Raw genomic sequence first — 22,311 nt, 5'->3', positions numbered from 1 at the left:
ATAAGGATACGAGCGTTCATTGTCAAATAATTAAGAGTTATTGAACATATATTACTTTGTATTCCTCCCAATTTATTAAAAAAATCTATGTCTCTTGTTAATATATATTTTATTTTATTGGATCTTAGCCAAAAGATAATAAAAGTACATACCTTCGTTACAATCGCTTAACCTAAAGAAAATTCGGATGCGACAATCAATGAAACGACGGATTTTTACCGGTAATAGTTCAAAAACCCAAAAATAAAAAACAAACAAACAAAAACTTTGAAATTTCTGTGACTAAGATTTATATTTCTTTTCGGTATACCGTTTGGTGTTTTTCTTGGAATCATTTGTCGTAATTTTCTCATTCGATTTCTCTCACTGAACTACTTTGCTTACCATTCCCTAATTTCCTCCTTCGCAATGGCTTTCCTTCCTATGGGTTCTCTGCTGGTTCCCCGCTCATATTAAGGTAACAAGCTTTTCCTTCTTTTTTTCTTGCATAATGACAAAAATTTATGTGAAAAAAATTGTCTTGATTAATTTGCTTCAGTTATTGGGATTCGTCTCTTTTCAAGGGATTAATTCATTTGCTTTGGTTATTGGGTTTCTTCTCTTTTCACTATGGCGCCTGTAGACTCAACGATGGTGCAGCAAAGTGGTGGTGCCAAGTTTACCGGAATCAAGCAGATCGTTGGACTAAAAGGAATGCTTCAGAAGTGGCAGACTGTCACATTTGGCTCCAGACCAAACGCCCATAATTCAAAAGGAAACCATGGGGATGTCTCACAACCAATCCGCAAGGTCCAAACAAATATAACACAATTACGATTCCGACGACGAACGTTTCTGAAACTCTGAACCGCGCCCGATGTTCCCAAGGGGTATTTGGCGGTCTATTTCGGACCGGAGCTTCGGAGGTTCATCATCTCAACCAGCTACCTCAGCCACCATGTTTTCAAGATTCTGCTGGAAAAAGCCGAGGAAGAATTTGGATATGATCACAATGGTGGCCGTACTCTCCCTTGTGAGATCGAGACCTTCAAGTATCTCCTCAGCTACATCGAGAACCAGCCTAAAGGTCACAATGTCGGAGGAGACCCAATTTCCGAGATAATTACTTTATTCGTACTTAACTTTGAGCATTTTAAGTTCTTGGACGATCTTATGTTGCTTCTGGGTCAAGCTCTTGATTTATCTCCATTATTATCAAACCATTCCTTATTATAATAGTTTTTATATAATTTTATGTTTGGGATTAAGATTTATAACTTATATTACATAAGAAAAAAATATGACATCGAACAACGATGATGTACAATATTTTCATTACAAAATGTACACAAGAATGTTACGTTTGGTCTCCATTAGCGTAAAACTCGACAAGTTTCTCCAAGATCACGGCCTGAGGATCGGCATTTTCGAGCATCCAAATCAAGTGTTCAAACAAGACAACCTTGCATGACACAATGATGATGGTGTCGTTTTTGCCAGTCGACCGCCCCGCGAGCTCAGGGAACAAAGGGCTTTTGATAATGTCAGGGCTAATAAGGTACTGCCTTCGGGATTTTCCCACGTAGACAGGCTGGAGATTTGCCGATGATTCCTTGTCAATATCGGAAGCCGCCGCTACCGAGCTTGATGTAGGGCGGCTTTGCTTGTTGTTGAATGAGTTTAGTTTCTTGAGAAGAGACTTAAGCTTCATTAGCTTGTCGCTGCCTTTCATCATTGCCTTTTCTTCTTAGGAAGGTTTAAGGATTTTGCAATAAATTTGGGAAGATTTTGACTGCAAAGGCCGAATTGAGAAGAAATAACCGGGCAAACTTTTTACAATAATGTTCTGAGAAAAATATTACTCGAATGATGATGAATCAGAATTATTTACTCGAATAACACATTTACTACAGAACCACCTTGAGACACAAGGACCCCAATGTTCTTCGATTGAAATGTGAGGAGACATTAGGCCTATAATGCGTATTCGCCTTTTATAAGTAAATATAGAATGACTATAGAGGCCGACGTCATGATGCAATATAGGGAAGGAGAAAAGCATATCCAATTTCAACTAGTCAACTAGACTGATTATGGAGGCCTGTAATGCATTTTTTTTACTTTTTTTTTTCTCAACCTGGTCAAAACAAAGATAAAAGGGAGAGACGCATTTCAGCCATGATATCTCCGTAGTATTATATTCGTAGACGCACTGGGTTCATGCATCATATTGAGTTCATGTAACAAATGTATCATTCGAACAAATAATTACGTTTCATCATTATTCGATCAATTTTTTTTCAAACCATTGTCGTAAAAATTTGCCCAAATAACTGATTGCGAGATAAGGACGAAAGTTCGTTATTTTATAAAGGAGATATAGAAGGGTGAAATCGTAAATTCATTGAAATGTGGCCACATCGCTTGGACTCACGTGTAGGTTCTTAATTTATAAAATTAGGAAAAATTTAGAATGGACATCGCACCGAAACACACTATTAATGTAATGCATTGATGCACAACACTAATTAAAATATATTTATTAAATAAATATGAAATAATATAATAACTTATTAATAATTAATCCATTATTATTATTTAATATAAATTTTAATAGATATATAATTGATTATATTTTTTTATTAAAATTATAATTGTTTTAAAAAATTTTGTTTGTTTAGAATTGGAGCACTAAGTTTATTTAAGTTTGCAAAATCATCCTAGAGCAACCATCAAAACCACTGCTGGTGAGCCTATCTTCACTAGAAAATCATATTGCAAAATGTGTGTCAACCCCACATGGAGAGGCTTAAGCAAATCGACCAAAACCATTCAAATTCTTCAACTTCTGGACTCTTCATCCTAATTTCTTAAATGCAATTCGACAGTCATGGCAACCACATATTCAAGGAAACCCGATGAAGGTTTTTTCCTTAAGATTAAGCGTCTAAAATCATGCCTCAAAATCATAAACAAAGAATGTTACAGTGATATTTCTGCTCGAGTGCGTCAAAAGAAAAGCGAGCTTGAACAACATCAACTATCTACTCTAAGAGGAGAAGACACTATTGAAAAAGAGTTGAAGTTGCAGAATGAGCTTTTATCCCTTGAAGAAGCAAAGTTCATGTACTTAAAACAAAAAGTCAACGTGCAATGGTTAAAAGAGGGCGACAAATGCACTAAATTCTTCCATTCTATTATTGCAGGTAAAAACAAAAGAGACACCATGCGAATTCTTGTTAATGACCAAGGCAAAAGGCTTGAATCCTTTGATGAAATGACTTCTGAAGTAACTAAATTTTACTCAAGTCTTTTAGGAACTGCGAATTCTGGGGTTAAAAACATCGAGCCTAATCTTTTGAAAGATCTAATGCAATTTAATTTGCCTTTAGACGTTTCTTCCAACCTTATTAAGGAAGTAACTAGTGAAGAGATCCAAGAAGAAAATTTCAACCAATGAAATGACAAATCACCTGGTCCTGATGGATTCACACCATACTTTTTCAAAATGTCCTGGTCAGTGGTTGGAAAAGATGTAGTAAATGCTTCTTTCAAGAGACTTTCATCCTTCCATCTTTCAATGCTACTACCATTGTTTTGGTTCCAAAGTTTCCCAATCCCAACTGGGTAAGAGACTTTCGGCCAATTTCATATTGCTATGTCGTTTACAAGACAATTACAAAGATCTTAGTCAAAAGGTTAACTCCACTTCTTCCATGGATAATTTCTCTCAACCAATCAGCTTTTGTAAAAGGTAGAAATATTGTTGATAACACCCTCCTTGCTCAAGAACTGGTGAGAGGTTATGGAATGAAAGTTATCTCTCCTAGATGTGCTTTAAAAATTGACTTACACAAGGCTTTTGACACTTTACACTGGGGTTTCATTTCTGCTATGCTTAAGGCTTTACAGCTTTCTAATACTTTCATTGGTTGGATTGAATCCTGCTTTAAAGAAGCTAGATACTCCATCTCTTTCAATGAAAGCTTGATTGGCTTCTTCCAAGGTGCAAGGGGAATAAGACAAGGTGACCCTCTATCTCCTATCTTATTTTTTCTTGCAATTAATATGCTATATTCTCTCCTTAATTTGGCAGTTGTGAAAGACTTGTTCGGATACCATCCTAAATGTAAGCAGATCGACCTCACTCACCTTTCTTTTGCAGTTGACCTACTAATATTCTGTAAGGGAAATATTGAATATGTTTATGGAGTCATTAGTATCTTGGACCAATTCTATGAAATGTCTGGGCTAAAACTTAATTATGCCAAATGTAAACTTTATACTGCTGGAATCATTTTCAGAAATCTTGAGCATATTTTACATTCCACGAGATTCAAACAAGGCTGCTTTCCAATGAGATACTTAGGGGTTCCTTTAGTCACAAGGAAATTCACTGAAAAAGACTGTGTGGTTCTTATTGAAAAGATCAAATCAAAACTTCACCACTGGTCGGGAAAGCACTTGAGCTACGCCGGCAGATTAGAACTTATCAAAGCTGTCATTTTCAGTATTGCAAACTACCGATGTAGACAGTTAATTCTACCTCATACTATTATTAACAAGATTAAACAACTTTGCTCTAGATTTTTCTGAAAATGTACTGATAAGGCCGCCTCTGAAGCCAGAGTTAGCTAGAAGAAGATCTGCTTAGCAAAATCTGAGGGAGGACTCGGCTTAAAAGATATTAAAACATGGAACATAGCATGTATGGTACAACTTATCAGGAATATCCTTGCAAGAAAGGGATCATTGTGGGTAGCTTGGATCAAAAGCTACGTTATCAAAGATACATACTTTATGTTAGTGGAAGTTATAACAAATTCTAGCTGGTGTATCAGACGCTTACTTAAACTAAGGGCAATTATAATCCCCGTTTTATCCACAGGAGCTACGAAGACAAAAGATTTATTGAAAGAAATACGGATAAGAGGAGATAAAGTCACATGGCACAAATTGATATGGTTTCCTCTACACGTTCCCAAACATTGCATGATTACATGGATGGTTGTTCTAGATAGAATCCCAACTAGAGAGAGACTCCTAAGATTAGGAATTGTAACCGATGATTCATGTATAATTTGCAATGAAGCTACAGAGACTATGGACCACCTGTTTAGTGAGTGCTCTCTGGAAGTTTCCTTATGGAAGGCTATTCTGATCTCTCCGGCTTAAGCATTCCTTCATTACCATGGGTGAGCATGTTAGACTGGGCCAGTGGTGCTTGGAAAGGTAAATCCCTCCTCACTACTATTTTGAAACTTGCTTGGTGCGCATTAATCTATTCTTTATGGGAGGAAAGAAATAGAAGATTGTACCGAGGAAGCACAAGAAGTGAGAAAGAAATTATAAGTTCAATTAAGGAGATTGTAGGTATTCAATTAAGAGGAATGAATATAAATAGATTAGATAGTCTCAATATTTACCTTTGTAATCGTTGGGGTGTTGACCACACACTTTTGTTGTAGTAGGTTGCCTTTTATCCCATTGATGGGAGATTTTATATAGCAGAATTATGCATCTTGAGTAATAAAAATTAAAATTATCCCAAAAAAATTATGGCCCTTTTAACTTGTAATAGGCTACTTCTTTACAATAAGTAGATTATATTTATTACTTTCACATTTAGAATTTATCCTTCAAATAGTGCTCTAAAAGTCACAAAATTTCTTCGAACAACCCCAATGTATCATCTTGCAAGACAAGTTTACGATTTCTTCAGATCCTAACAGCCAATCTTCACTACAACAAAATGGGTCTATAACGGCATTTCTAGAACAAACGTCGTTAAATACTAGTACTTTAGTGGCGTTTTTATACAAACGCCGCTAAAGACTGTACTTTAGTGGCATTTTCATACAAACGTCGCCAAAGTATATTATTTAGTGGCGTTTTCAAAACAAGCGCCGCTATAGATTAGTATTTTAGTGGCGTTTTTATACAAACGCCGTTAAAGAATGTACTTTAGTGGCGTTTTTTGAAAAACACCGCTATAGACTAGTACTTTTGTGGCGTTTTTATACAAATGCCGCTAAAATACTGTACTTTAGTGGTGTTTTTGAACAAACGCCGCTAAAGTACTGTTCTTTAGTGGTATTTTTTGAACAAACGCCGCTATAGACTAGTATTTTTATGGCGCTTTTATACAAACGCCGCTAAATACTGTACTTTTGTGGCATTTTTAGGATAAACGTCGCAAGTTTACAAATTTTAAATCCCACACCCCTTTAACCATTTTTCATTTTTCTCACTTCACTTATTTTTTCATTCTGAAGTTATTGAAAGAGGAGGTGGTGGAGGGAGAGGGAAAAGAGGAAGAGGGACGACCGCTATGACAGACGACCATCTATTCAACATCTCCCTCGGCGGCCGAGGTGGCACGATTAGTTCGTTCTGTTGCTCGAACTTTCTCTATGTTTCTTTTTTACTCTAGAAAACTTAGGTTTCTGTATTTCCTTTTCTTGCACTCTTTTTAAATCATTTCGTGACCCTAAATTCGTTCTTAATTTATTTGATTTCACGTAACTTCGATATGTTCAGTTTAAACTTTGGAGGAAAATCGACCGGTTCTTTCAGTGTTTTTGTTTGTTGTTATTGCTAGGGCTTCTCATTTTTCTAGTGATTATAAATTTTACTTCAAATTTTATGGTTTTTTTTGTTTTATGTTACTATATGCTGACATTTTCTCGCATGCAAAATTTCATCTCTTATTGTCAAATTCAACAAATATATCTTCATTTATCGATAAATGGGTTATTCGATACAATTGACCCAAGAGGAGAAGATGAGATTTTGCCCATTTCCTCCAATCTGGTTTTTACCCATTTCTTCTCACTCACTTATTTAATGAATTTCATTTCTTTTTAAAATGTTCTGGATCTTTTTAAAATGGTTTTTACGCTTTTAGGCATATACATTTTTGGAGTTGAAAAACAGAAATTTAGATCAAGCGCCAAGAATCTAAAACTAAGAGAGAAGAAGAGATGAAGATCTTTTATTGGCTATGTTTAGTGTTTGTAATTGTTAGTGTCAGTGCTTTTCTGAAGAACCCCCAACTAAGCTCTCCTCGTTTTGTTTTCCAGGTTCTTTCTTTTTTTCCTTTTCACTTCATTTTCCCCTATATGTATCTTAACTTTACTAATTTCAATATTTTCTTTCTTTCCCTTTTCGTTTGTATGAATTGGGTCATTTTTTTCATCACTTGTGTTTTATATACTGTGAATTATATAATAAGTAGGATTTTCTTGTTGTTGATGACAGTAGAAGAATTATTCGTTGTAATGCAGATAAATTATGGAGATATTGAATTTGGATTTTACCCAAGTGTTGCACCCAAAACTGTTGATTCGAGAATTTAGCTTTCAACATATGTAGGACGCGCGACATTATGATTTATTTCTTCATCTTTTTTTCATGGAGTATCGAGCATTTTACATTCAATGTTGAATATGCTATCTACTTGTTTGCCATGGTGTGAAGATAGAAAAATGAGAGAGCTAGCCGGTATACAGATGTGGTTTTTATCTTTTTGACCATATACAATTTTCTTATGTTTGCTAGCTGACTGTGAGCTTTGGTGTATGTGGTTTAACTTGTGTTTGTTTCAATTTCACTTTGTGTGTTAATCATCTTCATGCCTTATCTTTCAGCTAATTCCTATGTTTTAATATGATGCATACATGCTAAACTAGGGAATAATTTGTAAACACAAGATACAAGTTCATACGTTAAAGTATAGGTTGAAACCTTTGCTTTTTTCTCAGATATGGCTATTCCAAGGAAAGATTTGTTTGGTCCTTGATATATGTTGTTGGCATATTCTGTATTGGTTCCGGCGCTACAATTATTCATGGAGTTCAAAACCTATGGATAACACATGTACTTGACTATTCCCCCCTCCCCCCATATATTTATATTTATATATATATTAAGCTCTCAACAAATTACATCTTATTACACTTTTTGTTTTCTTCAGCCACCAGATAATATCGAGTATGCAGCTCTGGTGATAGGTGGTTCATTTATAATTGAAGGTATAATTGTAGATGATATGATATCTAGACATGATGTTTTAGTTTATCTTATTTGCGTTGTATAGTACTTGAAATTGAAACTATTAAAGTTATGGATAGATCTATTAATTTAGTGAAGAGAAGAGCCTAATTTTGATCAATATACTATTAGCTAATTTAAGCATTCAATTTCATATGTTTATCCCTTAAACCTTACAAAGGTAAAAAATAAAACTGAAGAGAAATGAAGCACTAGCACTAATCTTCAGTTACATTGCACATCTGCTTCCCAGGGATAAGCATTCCGTAGTGCAACCATATTTTGCACTATTGAGACATACTGTAGTATTTGTGGGATTTGTGGAGCATTTTGATATTTTACATGCAGGTGAGCTGGTTGAATAATATTTTTGGAGTTTCCACTGTTATTATTGTGATTTTACAGTTTGTATTTCCCCTCTAGAAGATGAAATATTTTACCAGTAATCTGATAGAATTGCTGAAAGGTTATTGTCAACCTGATGGGACTGAGCTTAGGTTAATGACATAGTTAATTTAACAAACAACCATAGATGAGAAGAACTATTTGTAATTACCTTTACCTCTTGGTCCATATTCTGTAACAGACAACTAAACTAGTGAACTGTTGAAGCATGGTGCAATGATTGAGGACTTGTTTTCTCTTTAAAATATTTAATAGGGTTGATTTGGTTACTGTTTTGGTGCAATGATTAAGGATGATGTTGAGTGTTTGACTGAATTATCTCTATGTTTTATCTTTCCCTAATTCCCTTCTTTTGAGTACTGCACCTATCTAGTCTGTTAGTGGACCTTTATGCACAGTTTTTCTACTTGTTAAATTTTTTCCTTAAAAAAGTTATAAGAATCATGATGATAGTTGTGATTTTTCTTAGCTACTGCAGTTTGTTTTTTCAAGTTTCCATATAGCAGTGTTAACTTTGGCTGGAATGTCCTTTATGAAATGGAGGATTGGGTACTGTTCTATACTTTGATGTTGTCGGCAACTTTGATGTTGTCGGCAACTTTGATGATGACCCTGGATTTCTAGTCATTGCCTTCGTGAATTGTTACATAGCCAAATGTTGCTAAAATATTACTTATTTAGTAACCAGGTTACAATTTAAGTTGCTGAGTAAGATTCATGGGTGATTAATACATGAGGATTTCTTCACGTTTTGCCTTTCATTGGCTCATAGGTTCTCAGCTTTGTATCACATGTTGTTTCGTCATACCATGCACTGCTATAGCATGGTAAATTTGGAAATTGAATCCTAACGGTTAAGTTTCCTAATTCTAGTGGGTTCTTTTGGATGAAAATGTTATATATAATGTCTGTTTGCTGTTGGACCATCTTTCTGCCTTGTTCCCTCCTCATTTCTTTTTCTTTTTCAATATATCTTTTTTTCCTCATAATTAATTATTAGCATATAATATTTGTGGGGATGAATGAATGTAATTTGACATTATGATAATGGAAAAAACTGAGTTGATCTTTGCTGCTATGACTACTATGCTAGTTCATTTGGATAGATTGCTTCTGCAAGAGAAGACATTGAACATGTACACATGTGAATGCGTGTTAAAGAGTGAGAGAAAGATGGAGGGCGGGGGAATTATGTAGTTAGAATGAGTTAAAAGTCTAAAGGTTGTGTTACTATAGTTTTATAATTTCTTGCATTTTTGGGTATGTGGTATATCTTATTGGAGCATATCAATTTTGTAGGTCGCAGTATTTCTCATCCAGCGCAACTGGCATGCCTTGATCGGGAGAGCAATAAATGACAATGATATGCAGAAAGTTCTTCATTTCTTGAAGAATGATATGGTATATCTCTACTGGAATTGTCTGACTTGAAACCCTCTTCATTTACAATCATTCTTGAGAAGTTTGAGGGGTATAAAATTTATGCAGGTTGTAGATGCTTTAAATGATTGCAAGAGTGAGGTGATTGGTCCTGGGTTCTTCAGATTCAAGGCAGAGATTGGTGATTTTCTCACATCGACTTTTACTTTTGGTTGATTATTTTCAAAGATTAGTTTTCTCCATAATAATTTATATTCTGATATATTTTTGCAAATTTTTCTTCATCTCATCAGGTACAAGTATTTTAATTAGAAAACAAGAGATACATTTTACTAGCTCTCTTCCTGTCAGTAACATATCAATAATGCTATTGTGTTATGAACATTGATACGATGTTTTTCTTGCTGTAATTATGAAGAAATTTGTACCGAGTCCATACTTTGGGATTTATGATCATAAATAAGGGATGTTAGGTTACTAGCACGGAATTTATGCTAGATCTGGCCTGCTAAAATAAATAATTGGAATTTCTCTACCTTTTAACATTTATTTGTATTATTTGTATATGACACGTTAGTTCCATCTGTATTATTTGTTGAAGAGAGTCCAGGACATATTTGTTGGATATGGGGCTGAGGAGGATCAATGGGTTAATGTAAAGAATGCAGTACGAGAGAGATCATCCCATTTGAGCATTCTAAATGTAATAAGGTGACCATTGGATATATCATGTTGTGCTTGCAGGTGATTAATAGATGCACGCATTGTTCTTAAATCTCTCAATAATCTTCCATCTCTATGTTAATTTGCGTTTCTTTATGGAATTTAGGAGAGGAGAGATCAATCAGTTTACTATGATGCTCACGTCGTAAAGATTGATTGGAAAATGCAAGATATACGAAGGAGCAATGAAGACTAAATTCTAGTGAACAATATTTTTTTAAATTGAATGTGAAAGAACCTAAACTAAATTATAGAGAACGGTGTCAAACTACATTATATTTAATTTTAATGTTTATAAATTTTAATTTATTTTTGTTGTTAAGTATTTTTTTGCATAACTTGTGTCTTAATTAAAATGGATGGTTGTTAATTAGATAAAACTACCTGATATTAAATTTAGATGATGTAGAGCAGAAATGAAATATGTAAAATCAATTAATCTTAGCTAAAGAAAGGTATTTAGATACAAACGCCGCTATAGATCTACCCTTTTGCGGCGTTTTATATAAAAAACGCCGCTATAGATCTGTCCGTTTACGGCGTTTGTTCCAAAACGCCGCTATAGATATTGACCTTTTGCGACGTTTGTTCCAAAAAACGACACTATAGATCTAACGTTTTGCGGCGTTTGTTCCAAAAACATCGCTATAGGTCTGACCTTTTGCGGCGTTTGTATCCAAAAACGCCGCTATAGGTCTAACCTTTTGCGGCGTTTGTATCCAAAAACGCCGCTATAGATCTGACCTTTTGCGGCGTTTGTTAAAAAACGCCGCTATAGATATCGATCTTTTGCGGCGTTTGCTCCAAAAACGCCGCGATAGATCTTGACCTATTGCGGCGTTTTTTGTTCTCAAACGCCGCTAACTTTAGCGGCGCTTCTTACGGCGTTTTTCCTATCGCCGCTATAGAACAAAAAAAAACGCCGCTAAAACTCTTTTTTGCTATAGTGCTTGTGACCATCAGTTTGTTGCCCTTTAGTATGAAGGGTATTGATTACAGATATGGAACAAATTTTGCAAGGTTGTATAACTGGCTAGTTGTTGGCTTATTTCTGCTATAATTTGCATTTTATCTTATGTTTGTGCACTATACTATATGTGCGTGCTACAGCCTTCACGTTTTCAAGTGCATGATAAGTTCATATATATATATATATATATATATATATATATATACACACACACTGAAAAATTTTCAATTAATTAATATTTTTTGCTATAATTCTTTTCAATTCAGCAATGGTATGTAGTCTCAAAAACAATGGCCGAGGATTCTGCCTGGAAATTTTCAAAGGAGAAGGGAATTGACATGGTCGCCATAAACCCTGCTATGGTAATTGGCCCTCTTTTACAGCCAACACTTAATACCAGTGCTGCAGCAATTTTAAGCTTAATTAAAGGTATTTTTGGAAATTATTTTCTTTCTCAATTTTAATCTGGAGATTGATGCTTTGCTAGTTGCCTAATTACTTGGGAAAAAATAGTTGTGGAGAATGGTGAAGGTTGAATAATTTGACTTTCAGTAAAGACAGAGATCCGTTTCCTCTTGACAGCGACAATAAAGATTGAATAATGTGATTTTCCCACAAAGATAAGGTCACCGACGATGGTTTTGATGGTTGCTCTAGGGTGATTTTACAAAATTGAATAAATTGATTGCTCAAATCCTAAAGAAGTAAAAATTCTTAAAATGATTATAATTTTAATAAAAAAATATAATCTAATTATATTCCTAATAAAATTCCTATAAAATAATAATAAAAAATTAACCGTGAATAAGTCGTTATATTATTTCATATTTATTTAATAAGGACATTTTAATTAGTGGTGTGTATCGGTGTGTCACGTTAGTGGTGTACATCGATGTGTCACGTTAGTGATGTATTTCGGTGTGTGACATGTGCTTTAGACTCATCCATAAAATTAATACTTTATTTTTCCTATAATTTGTGTCTCATATTGATTATATACATAATTTTAGGAGATATATTTAATCAAGAAAAATAATAAAATTATCCTCAAAAAGTAATTGATAGATTTATTTTAATAAGTATAAAAGAGTGGAGCATAAAAGAGTAAAAAATATATAAGTGATGTTTTTTTTTAAAATTTTCTAATAGGATATTTTAAATGAGATAATTTTAAAAATCAAAAGAAACATATTTTGTGGGATAAAACAAGAATGTAAATTGTACATGACATAATCGTATATGTCACGGATAATAATATTTTAAATAATTATCAGAATTTAATGATTAAAATTAATCAAATACTTTAATTAATTCAATCCTATTTTTTTTAAGTTGGAACCTTCAAACATCCTTTAACTTCTTGTTTAAAGGATGCACAAGTCTTTAACCCTCAATAGAATCGGGCTGGAGCAATCTCTCGAAAATTTGTAGCTTCATTTTACAGTGGCCCGTCCAAAATAAATATTGGGGCAAGTAATTCAAACAGAACTCTCAAAACCTGTACTTCTTATTGGCTCAATATTAAGGTCAAAGGCATTTGCTGCCTTTACGTAGAGAGCGAAGCAGTGAGGATCAATTGGACGATGCAGGTACGAACACGATCCTCAATCATTTATAAAATAATATTCCATTTGAACAAGAATACAAAACTTTCTAGTAGCAACTAGCAACGGCCTTTGAATGCCCTTTAGGGACCCACCTTCCCAGTGTGGGATCCACCATCCATCGCCCACAAGCTGAAGCCATATGTTTCTCTTTAGTTCGCGGGTAAAACTGTAGAACCTCTCCTCACCACTTACCTCCCTCCATCACCCACCGTCGCCATCCGCCCCTGTTTCAAATTCACTCTTTCCCCATCATTTTCTTCCTCCAGTCTCTGTCTATTCTTTAAAACCTCCTTCTATAACTCAAATTTCCATTTCCCCAAAGAGAAAATAAAAATAAAAATAAATGAGCTTCTCTTACACCACCAGCCTCCGTATCACGCCCAACCGCTCCTCCGACCCCTTCTTTTTCTACCCTCGAAACTCTTTCCGTATCCGCGAATTTCGTGTTTTCAGACGACGACGCCGTTTCAAGCTCTCCCGCTCCAACCCCACTCTCCAAAGCCAATTCAATTTATCTTTCGATAACAACCTTTTCCAGAATCTTTCCTCCCTCTATTTTCTCGCTCCGGTTTTGGGTCTAACTTCCGGCCTCTCTCTTTATTTGTCGTCGCGGTTGAATTTAGCATCAGGAGGTCGAAAAAATGCCTGCGAAATCGGGGAGTGGGTTCTGTTCACCAGTCCGACGCCGTTTAACCGCTTCGTCGTCCTCCGATGCCCCTCTATATCGTTCGAAGGAAGTGAGCTGATGGAGGATGTGAACGAGAGGCTGGTGAAGGAAGATAGGCATTTCGTGAGGATAGATAGCGGAAGGATGATACGGGAGAGTAGAAACAGAGGAGAGGAGCTGAGTGAGTTGGAATACCAGAGAGTTTGTATAAACACGGAGGATGGCGGCGTCGTTTCAATTGATTGGCCGGCGAATTTAGACTTGAGCGAAGAACATGGATTGGACACGACGGTCCTGGTGGTCCCGGGAACGGCGGAGGGTAGTATGGACACGAAGGTCAAGGCGTTTGTTAAGGACGCGGTTATTTGTGGGTTTTTTCCGGTTGTTATGAATCCCAGAGGTTGCGCTAGCTCGCCACTCACCACTCCGCGGTAAGCTATTGAGTTCTGTTCTTTATAGCGAGTATATTTCTTTCCTTCTGTTTATTGTCATTCGTTTAAAATGTTTGTAATATGTTTGAAGTAAATGGGAATTGTTTACTTGAGAAAATCATATATTTTGACAGAAATTGAGAGCTAGGCTGCTCAAGAATTATCTAATATAAGCTAGGTGCTTTTATTTTTCCCTGGAAGTTCATTGAAAAGCCTTCTGGAATCACCCATACTTAATGACTTTTATTTATGTAGGTTGTTTACAGCTGCTGACAGTGATGATATCTCCACAGTTATACAATTCATCAGTAAGGCAAGACCATGGAACGCATTGATGGGTGTTGGCTGGGGATACGGTGCAAACATGTTGACAAAATACTTGGCGGAAGTTGGTGAGAAAACACCTTTGACAGCTGCGACTTGTATAGACAATCCTTTTGATTTGGAGGAGGCCACAAGATTGACTCCTTATCAGATCGCTCTAAATGAAAAACTCACTGGTGGACTTATAGATATTCTACGCTCTAATAAGGTTGGTTATCGCTTCAAAATTGCTTGTTGGCTTTTGTGTTTAGGTATACTTCATTATACATTGATCATTCAGTACTAATGCATTTGTTTCATGAATGATCTAGGAGCTATTTCAAGGCCGGGCAAAAGGGTTTGATGTGGAAAAGGCTTTATCGGCCAAATCTGTTCGTGACTTTGATAAGGCAATATCTATGATATCTTATGGCTTCGAGGACATAGAAAACTTTTACTCCAAATCTAGTTCGCGAAGCTTAGTTCACAATGTGAAGATTCCTGTTCTTTTTATACAGGTACCTTCTTGAACTTCTGATGCCAATGCTATATCACTTTTGAGGTACATAATTTACATGTCAAATTTCCAATTTATTGCACTCTTGCTTCAAAAAAAAATCATTTGTAAATGCTGAAAATGGACATTGTTAAATTTACCTATTTTAATGGTAAATATTGACCAAAGGTATTTTAATCTTGCCTTCTCGTATTGGATGATATATTTTAGGACTTGCCTTGCAATAGCTTGTATTTTTTCTGGTTCTGTCCTTTGCATGTTTGTACAGTGGCTCAGAACCTAACTACCCCTTTGGGAAAGGAGGAAACCTAGATGGTAAACCTAATATTTTGCGAGCTTTTCATTTTACAGAGTGATGATGGATCAGTTCCACTGTTCTCCATTCCACGTGGTTTGATTGCAGAAAATCCTTTTACCAGCCTACTTCTATGTTCTTGTTATTCATATAGAGCTACAGCATCTTGGTGCCAGCATCTTACTATTGAGGTAGCGTATTCATCTTCTCATCTGTGGTCCTTCAGTCGTGGATTTTTTACCCTGAACAATTTAAGGCATACAAAACTTACTTCATATTTCATGATAAGATGTTTCCATTTGCCAACTATATCCTGGTTATTGCAAGTCGTGCTAACCGGGCTTTAGTGACATGTTCTGCAGCATGTCATCGAACTTGATAAAGTTTCTCCATGACTGTTGCAATTGATTTTCCTCATTATTATCATTTGGTTTATATAGTGGCTTACTGCAGTGGAGCTTGGACTCCTAAAGGGTCGTCATCCTCTTCTAAAAGATGTTGATGTCACCATCAGTCCCTCAAAAGGTGTAGCTTTCACAGAAGGTAGGTTGACTGGTAAAGGAAGAAACACTAAGAAGCTTTTGGATCTTTCTAGATCAAATTCTATAAATGGCTATTCCGTTGGTCCTACAAGAGACATGTTAGAGGATGGTAGTACAGCTGCTAGCATGCACCTACAGTCCGGACAAGATTCACTCAAAGATGTGTCAGCAAAGAACAAACCTCTTGAAGGAGAGTTGGTCAAAGAGGAAGCTGTACCTGAAGATGGCAAAATAGGGCAAGTTTTACAAACTGCACAAGTAGTTATGAATATGCTTGATGTAACTATGCCCGGAACTTTGAAAGAAGCAGAGAAGCAGAAGGTAGAGATTATAAACATAGCAGTTTCTTCTTTTATCTTACATGTATTATCATTCTGGATTTAAAAAAATGTTCCTACATATTCATCAATTTTTAGCCTTCAGTTTGCTGTAGTTTGCATCAAGTATAATCTGAATTTTGAACAATCAAAATGATAAGCTAATGTTAAAGGACGGCTTCTGCACATGTGCTTGCGGGAAGGAAATATGTTAACTGTACAAGTTTTGTGATAAATAATATATTTCTTGAATGAACAATATAAATGTTTGGGGTCTTTTTGTATTTGTTGGACTTTCATTAATCAGTTTATGATTTTCCACAAGGGTTGTTGGCATCTATATTTGTTTTCCTTTTAAAAGTATTTATGGAAAATTAGCTTATATTATGTTATTTTCAAATTTTTATTATTTTCTGGTGTGGCATGCTTGGTTATCTAAGTATCTTTTTGAATCTGGTATGACTAAGAATTTGGAGATATGAACATTAGGTATTAAGAATTTGGGACATAAAATTTAGGTATGTTAAATGATCTTAATATATACATCCAGGTATTGGCTGCTGTTAATCAAGGAGAAACAGTTATGAAAGCTTTGCAAGATGCTGTTCCAGAAGATGTTCGTGAAAAACTCACGGGAGCTGTATCTGTTGTTATGCATTCTCAAGGCACGAACTTAAAACAGGGTATTGAGTGGATTCCCAAAATGCAATCAGGGTTTGAGTCAAAAGTCCAACAAAGTGCCAGTAAAGCTCATTCTACAGATGAGATAAAAAGAGCTCAGGATTTGGCAAATGGGATTGATAGCAATCAAGTTGGGTCGGAGAAAGCTATTGCTGGACAGGGATCAGAATCTCAGCCTTCAGACGATATGCAAAAGTCTGGGGATGTAGGTCAATCTCAATCAGCAAGTGGAAATCACGGTGATATTTCTTCTTCAGTCAAGAAGGATACAAATGGGACTGATACCAATCAAGTTGGCTCGGAGAAAGCTACTGCTGGACAGGGATCAGAATCTCAGCCTTTAGGCAATATGCACAAGTCCGGGGATATAGTTCAATCTCAACCAGCAAGTGGAGATTACAGTGATGTATCTTCTTCAGTCAAGAAGGATACAAATGAATCAGGAAAAACTCATGTAACTGATGATCTCAATAAGGAAAAGGCCTCTCTACATGCTGAATTGATTGAACCAGGATCAGAAACTAGTGCTAAGCCTAATTTGTCGACCCAAGCTGGGAAGGAAGGTTGCACGGACGAAATACTTAGTGGTGAATCCAAAGCAGACCAAGATGGTGTAGGCCAAACTGAAACGAAGGATGATAATAATTCCCAGCAAAAGGAAGAAAAAGTCGTGGATTCTTTGACCGACCAAAATAAAGTGGCTTCTGCAGGATCTTCTGAAGCCCAACCTGAGGAAGGGGAAAGGATTGATGATCAGAAGAAAGATGTGCAACGTTCATCTGATCAAAATAAGTCCACCGTCACTGATTCCAATACTACATCCTTCAGTGTTTCTCAAGCATTAGAGGCTCTGACAGGGATGGATGATTCCACCCAAGTGGCTGTTAACAGTGTGTTTGATGTGATAGAAAATATGATTGATCAACTTGAGGTGGAAAAAGAAAATGATTCGAATGTTGGACATGAGGTCAGGGCTGAGAATATTGAATCTCTGCCTGAGACGCAAGATACATCTGAAAAAAAAGGGGGCAGTGACAATGATAACAAATTAAGAGAAGCCGAAGGCAGTAAAAATAACCAGAGTATGATTTCTGATAGATTGTACGATCCTCCAACACATAATGATCATGGCAATGACACATCCTTGCATGATGACTCAACTAGTGAATGGCTGGGGAAGGAATCCCTAAAAAATCCTGTTTCATCTAAGGAGACTGGTAGTGATGATTCTCAGAGAAATACTGCAGGCGGTAGTTTGGATTTTCCAAGAAACAATGATCGTCTAGTTGGTCGTAAATCTCTGGCTGACTATTCAGATAGACCCATAAATAGCATTCCCTTGCACATAAATGCAAGTCAATATGAGGTCTTTCCATATAATAAATACTTCCATAGATATTTGCTTTCAAAACCATCTACCAAACCACTAGATGTAGATACAACTACTGCTTTATTGCTCGACTACTTTCCAGAAGGAGGTCAGTGGATGCTCTTGGAACAACCTGGAGAGAACAGAAATTCTACTGGTGATCTTACAACTCGTAGCAGAGAACCTGAGGCTCCAGCTGCTGAAGTGAGTGAAATGGAAAATTGCATTGAAACATCATATGAAATATTAGATACTGAAAGGCAGCATGACCCTGTTGGAGAGTTTGAGACTAGAGGCAATATGATTGGAAATGCTGGACAGGGATATAGGGGACTAGAGGAATTGATGCATCTGGTAAAAGTTACTATATTGGATTCTTTGAGGGTGGAAGTTGATCGTAGGCTGACTGCATCTGACATGGAAGAAATGGAATCTCAACTTGCTATAGATATTGAAACAATTGCATCTGCAGTGTCTCTGTGTATTAGAGATGATGAGAAGCTTAATGATTTTGAGGGCAAGGAGAATGTTATTGACAATACCTCAGCTAAAGTTGGTACTATTAATGGAGAGAATGTTATCAAGGCTATTTCATCAACTGTTCAGAGCACAAGTTATCTAAGGAGAGTGCTGCCGATAGGTATTATTATAGGATCTAGCTTAGCTGGTTTGAGGAAGTATTTTCATCTATCTACAGTTCACGGTGATGATCAAAGTGAAGTTAAAGCTGCTGAAAAAACGCAAATATCTCGGGGGGGAAATCATGGTAGGACTAGTATAACGGATATTGATCAATCACCTGTTCATAAAACTAGTCAAGATGGTACTCTGCATGGCCCCAGGAACAAAAAAGAGGTAGAAACCAGTTTGAAAAACCTAGACAAAGACGGTGTCATGGTTGGTGCTGTTACAGCTGCTCTGGGAGCGTCAGCTTTGCTAGCTCCACTGCCAAACCAGGTAATAGTTAAATTCTTTAGAATTTTTTATATATGCATTTATATCTTCTTCTTTTTTCTTCTTTTTTTGGCTGGTTAAGCTTATCTGCACAAGCTTGGCTTAGCAGTGTTATCCTTGTCTTGTTGCTAAAAAATAAACAAAATTTGGCAAGTAATAAGGGTTTCAACAATATTATTATCGACAAGGTGTTCTTTGAATTTTATTGTCATTAACTTCTAGGTATGAATGTTCCCTAAAAATTATGCTTATAATTACTTTATTTAATTGCTTCTAACTATCGTTTCATGTTTATGTCATGGTTTGATGCCCTAAGAACCTTTTTGACCTTGCTCCCTATCTTTCATGGTTAAATGACTAGTTTTAGTTTTTGCCAAAATGGTTAAAAGCCTGCTCACGTCATATCATTTTGCACAAGAGCATCCAAGGAAACGTTGAATTATTTTGAGTTAAAAGATTTTTAGTTCAAAAATTTTAATCTTCTATTGTTATATGTTTGCATGTTGATTGATCTTTATGTTCATTTTTCCTTATCCCGACTTAGTATTCTTCTCATTCTTGCTGGTGTATAAAAATGCAAAGGATCCCCTAAAAGAAAAGGGAACTGCAGAAAGTTCGTCCAAGACATTCAGGGAGAAAGTTCATCTGCATAAAGAGCTTGGAATTCCTGACGAAATAGTAGGCGACAAAAACCAAATCAACATGGTCAGTAATCTTGCGGAGAAAGCCTTATCAGTTGCTGGTCCTATTGTACCTACAAAGGAAGATGGTGAATTGGATCAAGAAAGGTCATTATCATATGCCTGATTTATGTTTCTGTTGCATTTGAAGTTCTGTTTGTTTGGTTTTCTTCAGAACTCTACTTACTCGCATCTTTGTCAGCAGATTGGTTGCTATGTTAGCAGATTTGGGACAAAGGGGTGGCATTTTGAGGCTATTTGGTAAAATTGCTTTGCTTTGGGGTGGTATACGTGCTTCAGTGAGTCTAACGGATAGGCTTATCACATTTCTCCGCATAGCTGAACGCCCCTTATACCAAAGGTATTAAGTGGCTAGAAACCTTTCCAACCCACCTTTGCATTCTGTTTGAATTTACGATTAAGAGTAACTTGAATCTATCTGTTCATGCTAGAGAATGTATGCTAAATGTTTTAAAACATTTTAACAGACATTCGTATACATTGCACATTTCTGATATATATCTGGGTGCTAGGTGCTGCCGTGCTGCTGTGCTGGTGGTTTTCTACTTTTTCCAGATAGATTTATGTTTGTCATCTATCTATTCTTGTTATACTGATGTTGTATTTTTCCTTTTGTGTCCTGCTTTCTTCCGACAGGATTCTTGGCTTTGTCAGCATGGGTCTTGTTCTGTGGTCGCCAGTTATTGTTCCATTGCTTCCAACTCTTGTGCAGAGCTGGACAAGAAATAATCCCTCCAAGTTTGCTGAACTTGTTTCCATTATTGGCTTGTACTATGCTCTCATGATACTTGTCATGTTATGGGGCAAAAGAATACGTGGTTATGAAAATCCACTTGAGCAATATGGACTGGATTCGACATCATCAATGGTATGGGTTCTAGCTGAAACCTCTTATTGAAGAAAAACCTAGTTGGAGGGCCATTTATATTTATCTCTTATGTTAGCTTCTGATTCCTACCATGCATGTTGGTTTATGTGTGAGGTTGTTGCTTTTCTGCACCTGGTCAATTAGGGGTTTGATTCTGGGAGGAAATCCTAAATTTAACAGTTATGTACAGCTGCTATTATCCTAGACTGAGTTAATATCTCTATTATTACTTGCAGATCAGAGGTTTTCTGACAGGTTTGATTGGAGGAGTCATGCTTGTTATGTTAATACAATCTGTAAATGTTTTGCTTGGCTGTGTCAGTTTGTCTGTGCCTTCAAATTTTCTTCCATCATGTGTGGATTTCACGACCAGGCTCAAAGTTTATGGGAAACTGCTTGTGATGGCTGTTCGAGGAATTGTTACCACTACTGGCATTGTGCTAATTGAAGAACTGGTTTTTAGATCATGGTTGTCTGATGAAATTGCTGCAGATTTTGGATATCATCGGGGAATTATCATATCTGGACTTGTATTTTCTTTGATCCAGAGGTAACATTCTCTTGTTCTCTTTAAAATCATTTCCCCTTTCTTCTTTTCGAGGTATTATTTTCTTTGTATTTTTAAATCTATCATTATTTTTAAAAAATAAAAATGTTACCAACAGTTGCCCCAATAATGGTTCAATGGGATTGCAGGTCTCTAATGGCGATACCCGGGTTATGGCTTTTATCTTTAGCTTTGTCAGGCATACGGCAAAGAAACGAGGGCAGCCTCTCAATTCCAACCGGATTTCGGACTGGGATAATGGCTTCAAGTATTGTTCTACAAACAAGTGGAATTCTAATTTATAAGGCGAACCATCCTCTCTGGATAACTAAAGGTTACCCCTTTCAACCTTTTAGTGGAGTAGTTGGTCTTGCATTTGCTTTAGTATTGGCAACCATTTTGTATCCGAGACAACGTCAGGAACTCGAGAACCAGAAAACTACCAAAGAAGAATAGATGGAGAGAGTTGTAGGGTTTAGAAGGGAAGCAGCCTTTGCCACAAAGTGCTGCATTTTTGGGTCAATAGTTTTGTGTAACGGTGCCTGTCTGCAGAGTCGATCTTCGTAATTTTCACGCTCTATGGGAGTGTTAGGTAAATATTTGTAAATGCATGTAAGGAGATATTTGAAGCAAAAAAGGAAAGAAAGAACAAAGTAGATATTGTGGCAACATTGTCTCGTCTTTATGTATAGTTTACGCTACAATGTCCTATCAGAAATGCCCTCCGAGCACAAGAGAAGCATGGCGATGGTATAGCAGTGTACAGTTTGTAAGTTTTGAAATGTCAATCTTGTAAAGGTATACAGAAATAATCTAATACGTATACGAGTGGTTCCTTTTTTTGGTCATGAAGTTCATTATTGAATATTTCATGTTTCATTTTTCTGAAATTTTTTGTAGGTTTGAAAATAAAATCAAAAGAAGAAGAAACTTAGAGAACAAGGCAATCTTTTGCTTGAATTGAGGGGCGCAAAACGCCATGTTCAAACAATGTCGGCAGAAA

General features: G+C 36.2%; 3 protein-coding genes across 3 annotated transcripts; 2 read left to right on the top strand and 1 right to left on the bottom strand.

The window, feature by feature from the left end:
• Positions 1–609: 609 nt before the first annotated feature.
• Positions 610–1,215, top strand: LOC120218905 (protein SMALL AUXIN UP-REGULATED RNA 10-like). Its single transcript, XM_039215794.1, has 2 exons — positions 610–789; positions 868–1,215. Exons 1-2 carry the CDS (start codon positions 610–612, stop codon positions 1,213–1,215), a joined length of 528 nt encoding a protein of 175 aa, XP_039071725.1.
• Positions 1,216–1,336: 121 nt separating this feature from the next.
• Positions 1,337–1,715, bottom strand: LOC120218904 (auxin-responsive protein SAUR76-like). The gene has a single exon (XM_039215793.1). The coding sequence runs from the start codon at positions 1,712–1,714 to the stop codon at positions 1,337–1,339; it is 378 nt and encodes a 125-aa protein (XP_039071724.1). The 5' UTR covers position 1,715.
• An 11,482-nt stretch (positions 1,716–13,197) lies between these two features.
• Positions 13,198–22,145, top strand: LOC120218760. The gene is made up of 12 exons (XM_039215658.1): positions 13,198–14,214; positions 14,470–14,746; positions 14,850–15,035; positions 15,386–15,520; positions 15,770–16,192; positions 16,739–18,203; positions 18,240–19,195; positions 19,775–19,980; positions 20,078–20,233; positions 20,530–20,761; positions 20,998–21,311; positions 21,458–22,145. Exons 1-12 carry the CDS (start codon positions 13,460–13,462, stop codon positions 21,762–21,764), a joined length of 5,412 nt encoding a protein of 1,803 aa, XP_039071589.1. The 5' UTR covers positions 13,198–13,459; the 3' UTR covers positions 21,765–22,145.
• Positions 22,146–22,311: the final 166 nt, after the last annotated feature.

Source organism: Hibiscus syriacus, unplaced genomic scaffold (assembly GCF_006381635.1).
Source record: "Hibiscus syriacus cultivar Baekdansim isolate YM2019G1 unplaced genomic scaffold, ASM638163v2 tig00110201_pilon, whole genome shotgun sequence".
Lineage (NCBI taxonomy): Eukaryota > Viridiplantae > Streptophyta > Magnoliopsida > Malvales > Malvaceae > Hibiscus > Hibiscus syriacus.
Note: the sequence above shows the minus strand (reverse complement) of the source record. Positions and strands in the feature narration are given on the sequence as shown.

What these genes read in the sequence shown, in the direction of transcription:
- LOC120218760 (XM_039215658.1), top strand. Translation starts at nt 13,460, where the DNA reads ATGAGCTTCTCTTACACCACCAGCCTCCGTATCACGCCCAACCGCTCC. An exon ending in AGATAGACCCATAAATAGCA is followed by an intron (nt 18,204 to 18,239) that starts TTCCCTTGCACA and finishes AATATGAGGTCT; the next exon opens with TTCCATATAATAAATACTTC. An exon ending in GTATTTTCTTTGATCCAGAG is followed by an intron (nt 21,312 to 21,457) that starts GTAACATTCTCT and finishes ATGGGATTGCAG; the next exon opens with GTCTCTAATGGCGATACCCG.
- LOC120218905 (XM_039215794.1), top strand. Translation starts at nt 610, where the DNA reads ATGGCGCCTGTAGACTCAACGATGGTGCAGCAAAGTGGTGGTGCCAAG. An exon ending in TCTCACAACCAATCCGCAAG is followed by an intron (nt 790 to 867) that starts GTCCAAACAAAT and finishes GATGTTCCCAAG; the next exon opens with GGGTATTTGGCGGTCTATTT.
- LOC120218904 (XM_039215793.1), bottom strand. Translation starts at nt 1,714, where the DNA reads ATGATGAAAGGCAGCGACAAGCTAATGAAGCTTAAGTCTCTTCTCAAG.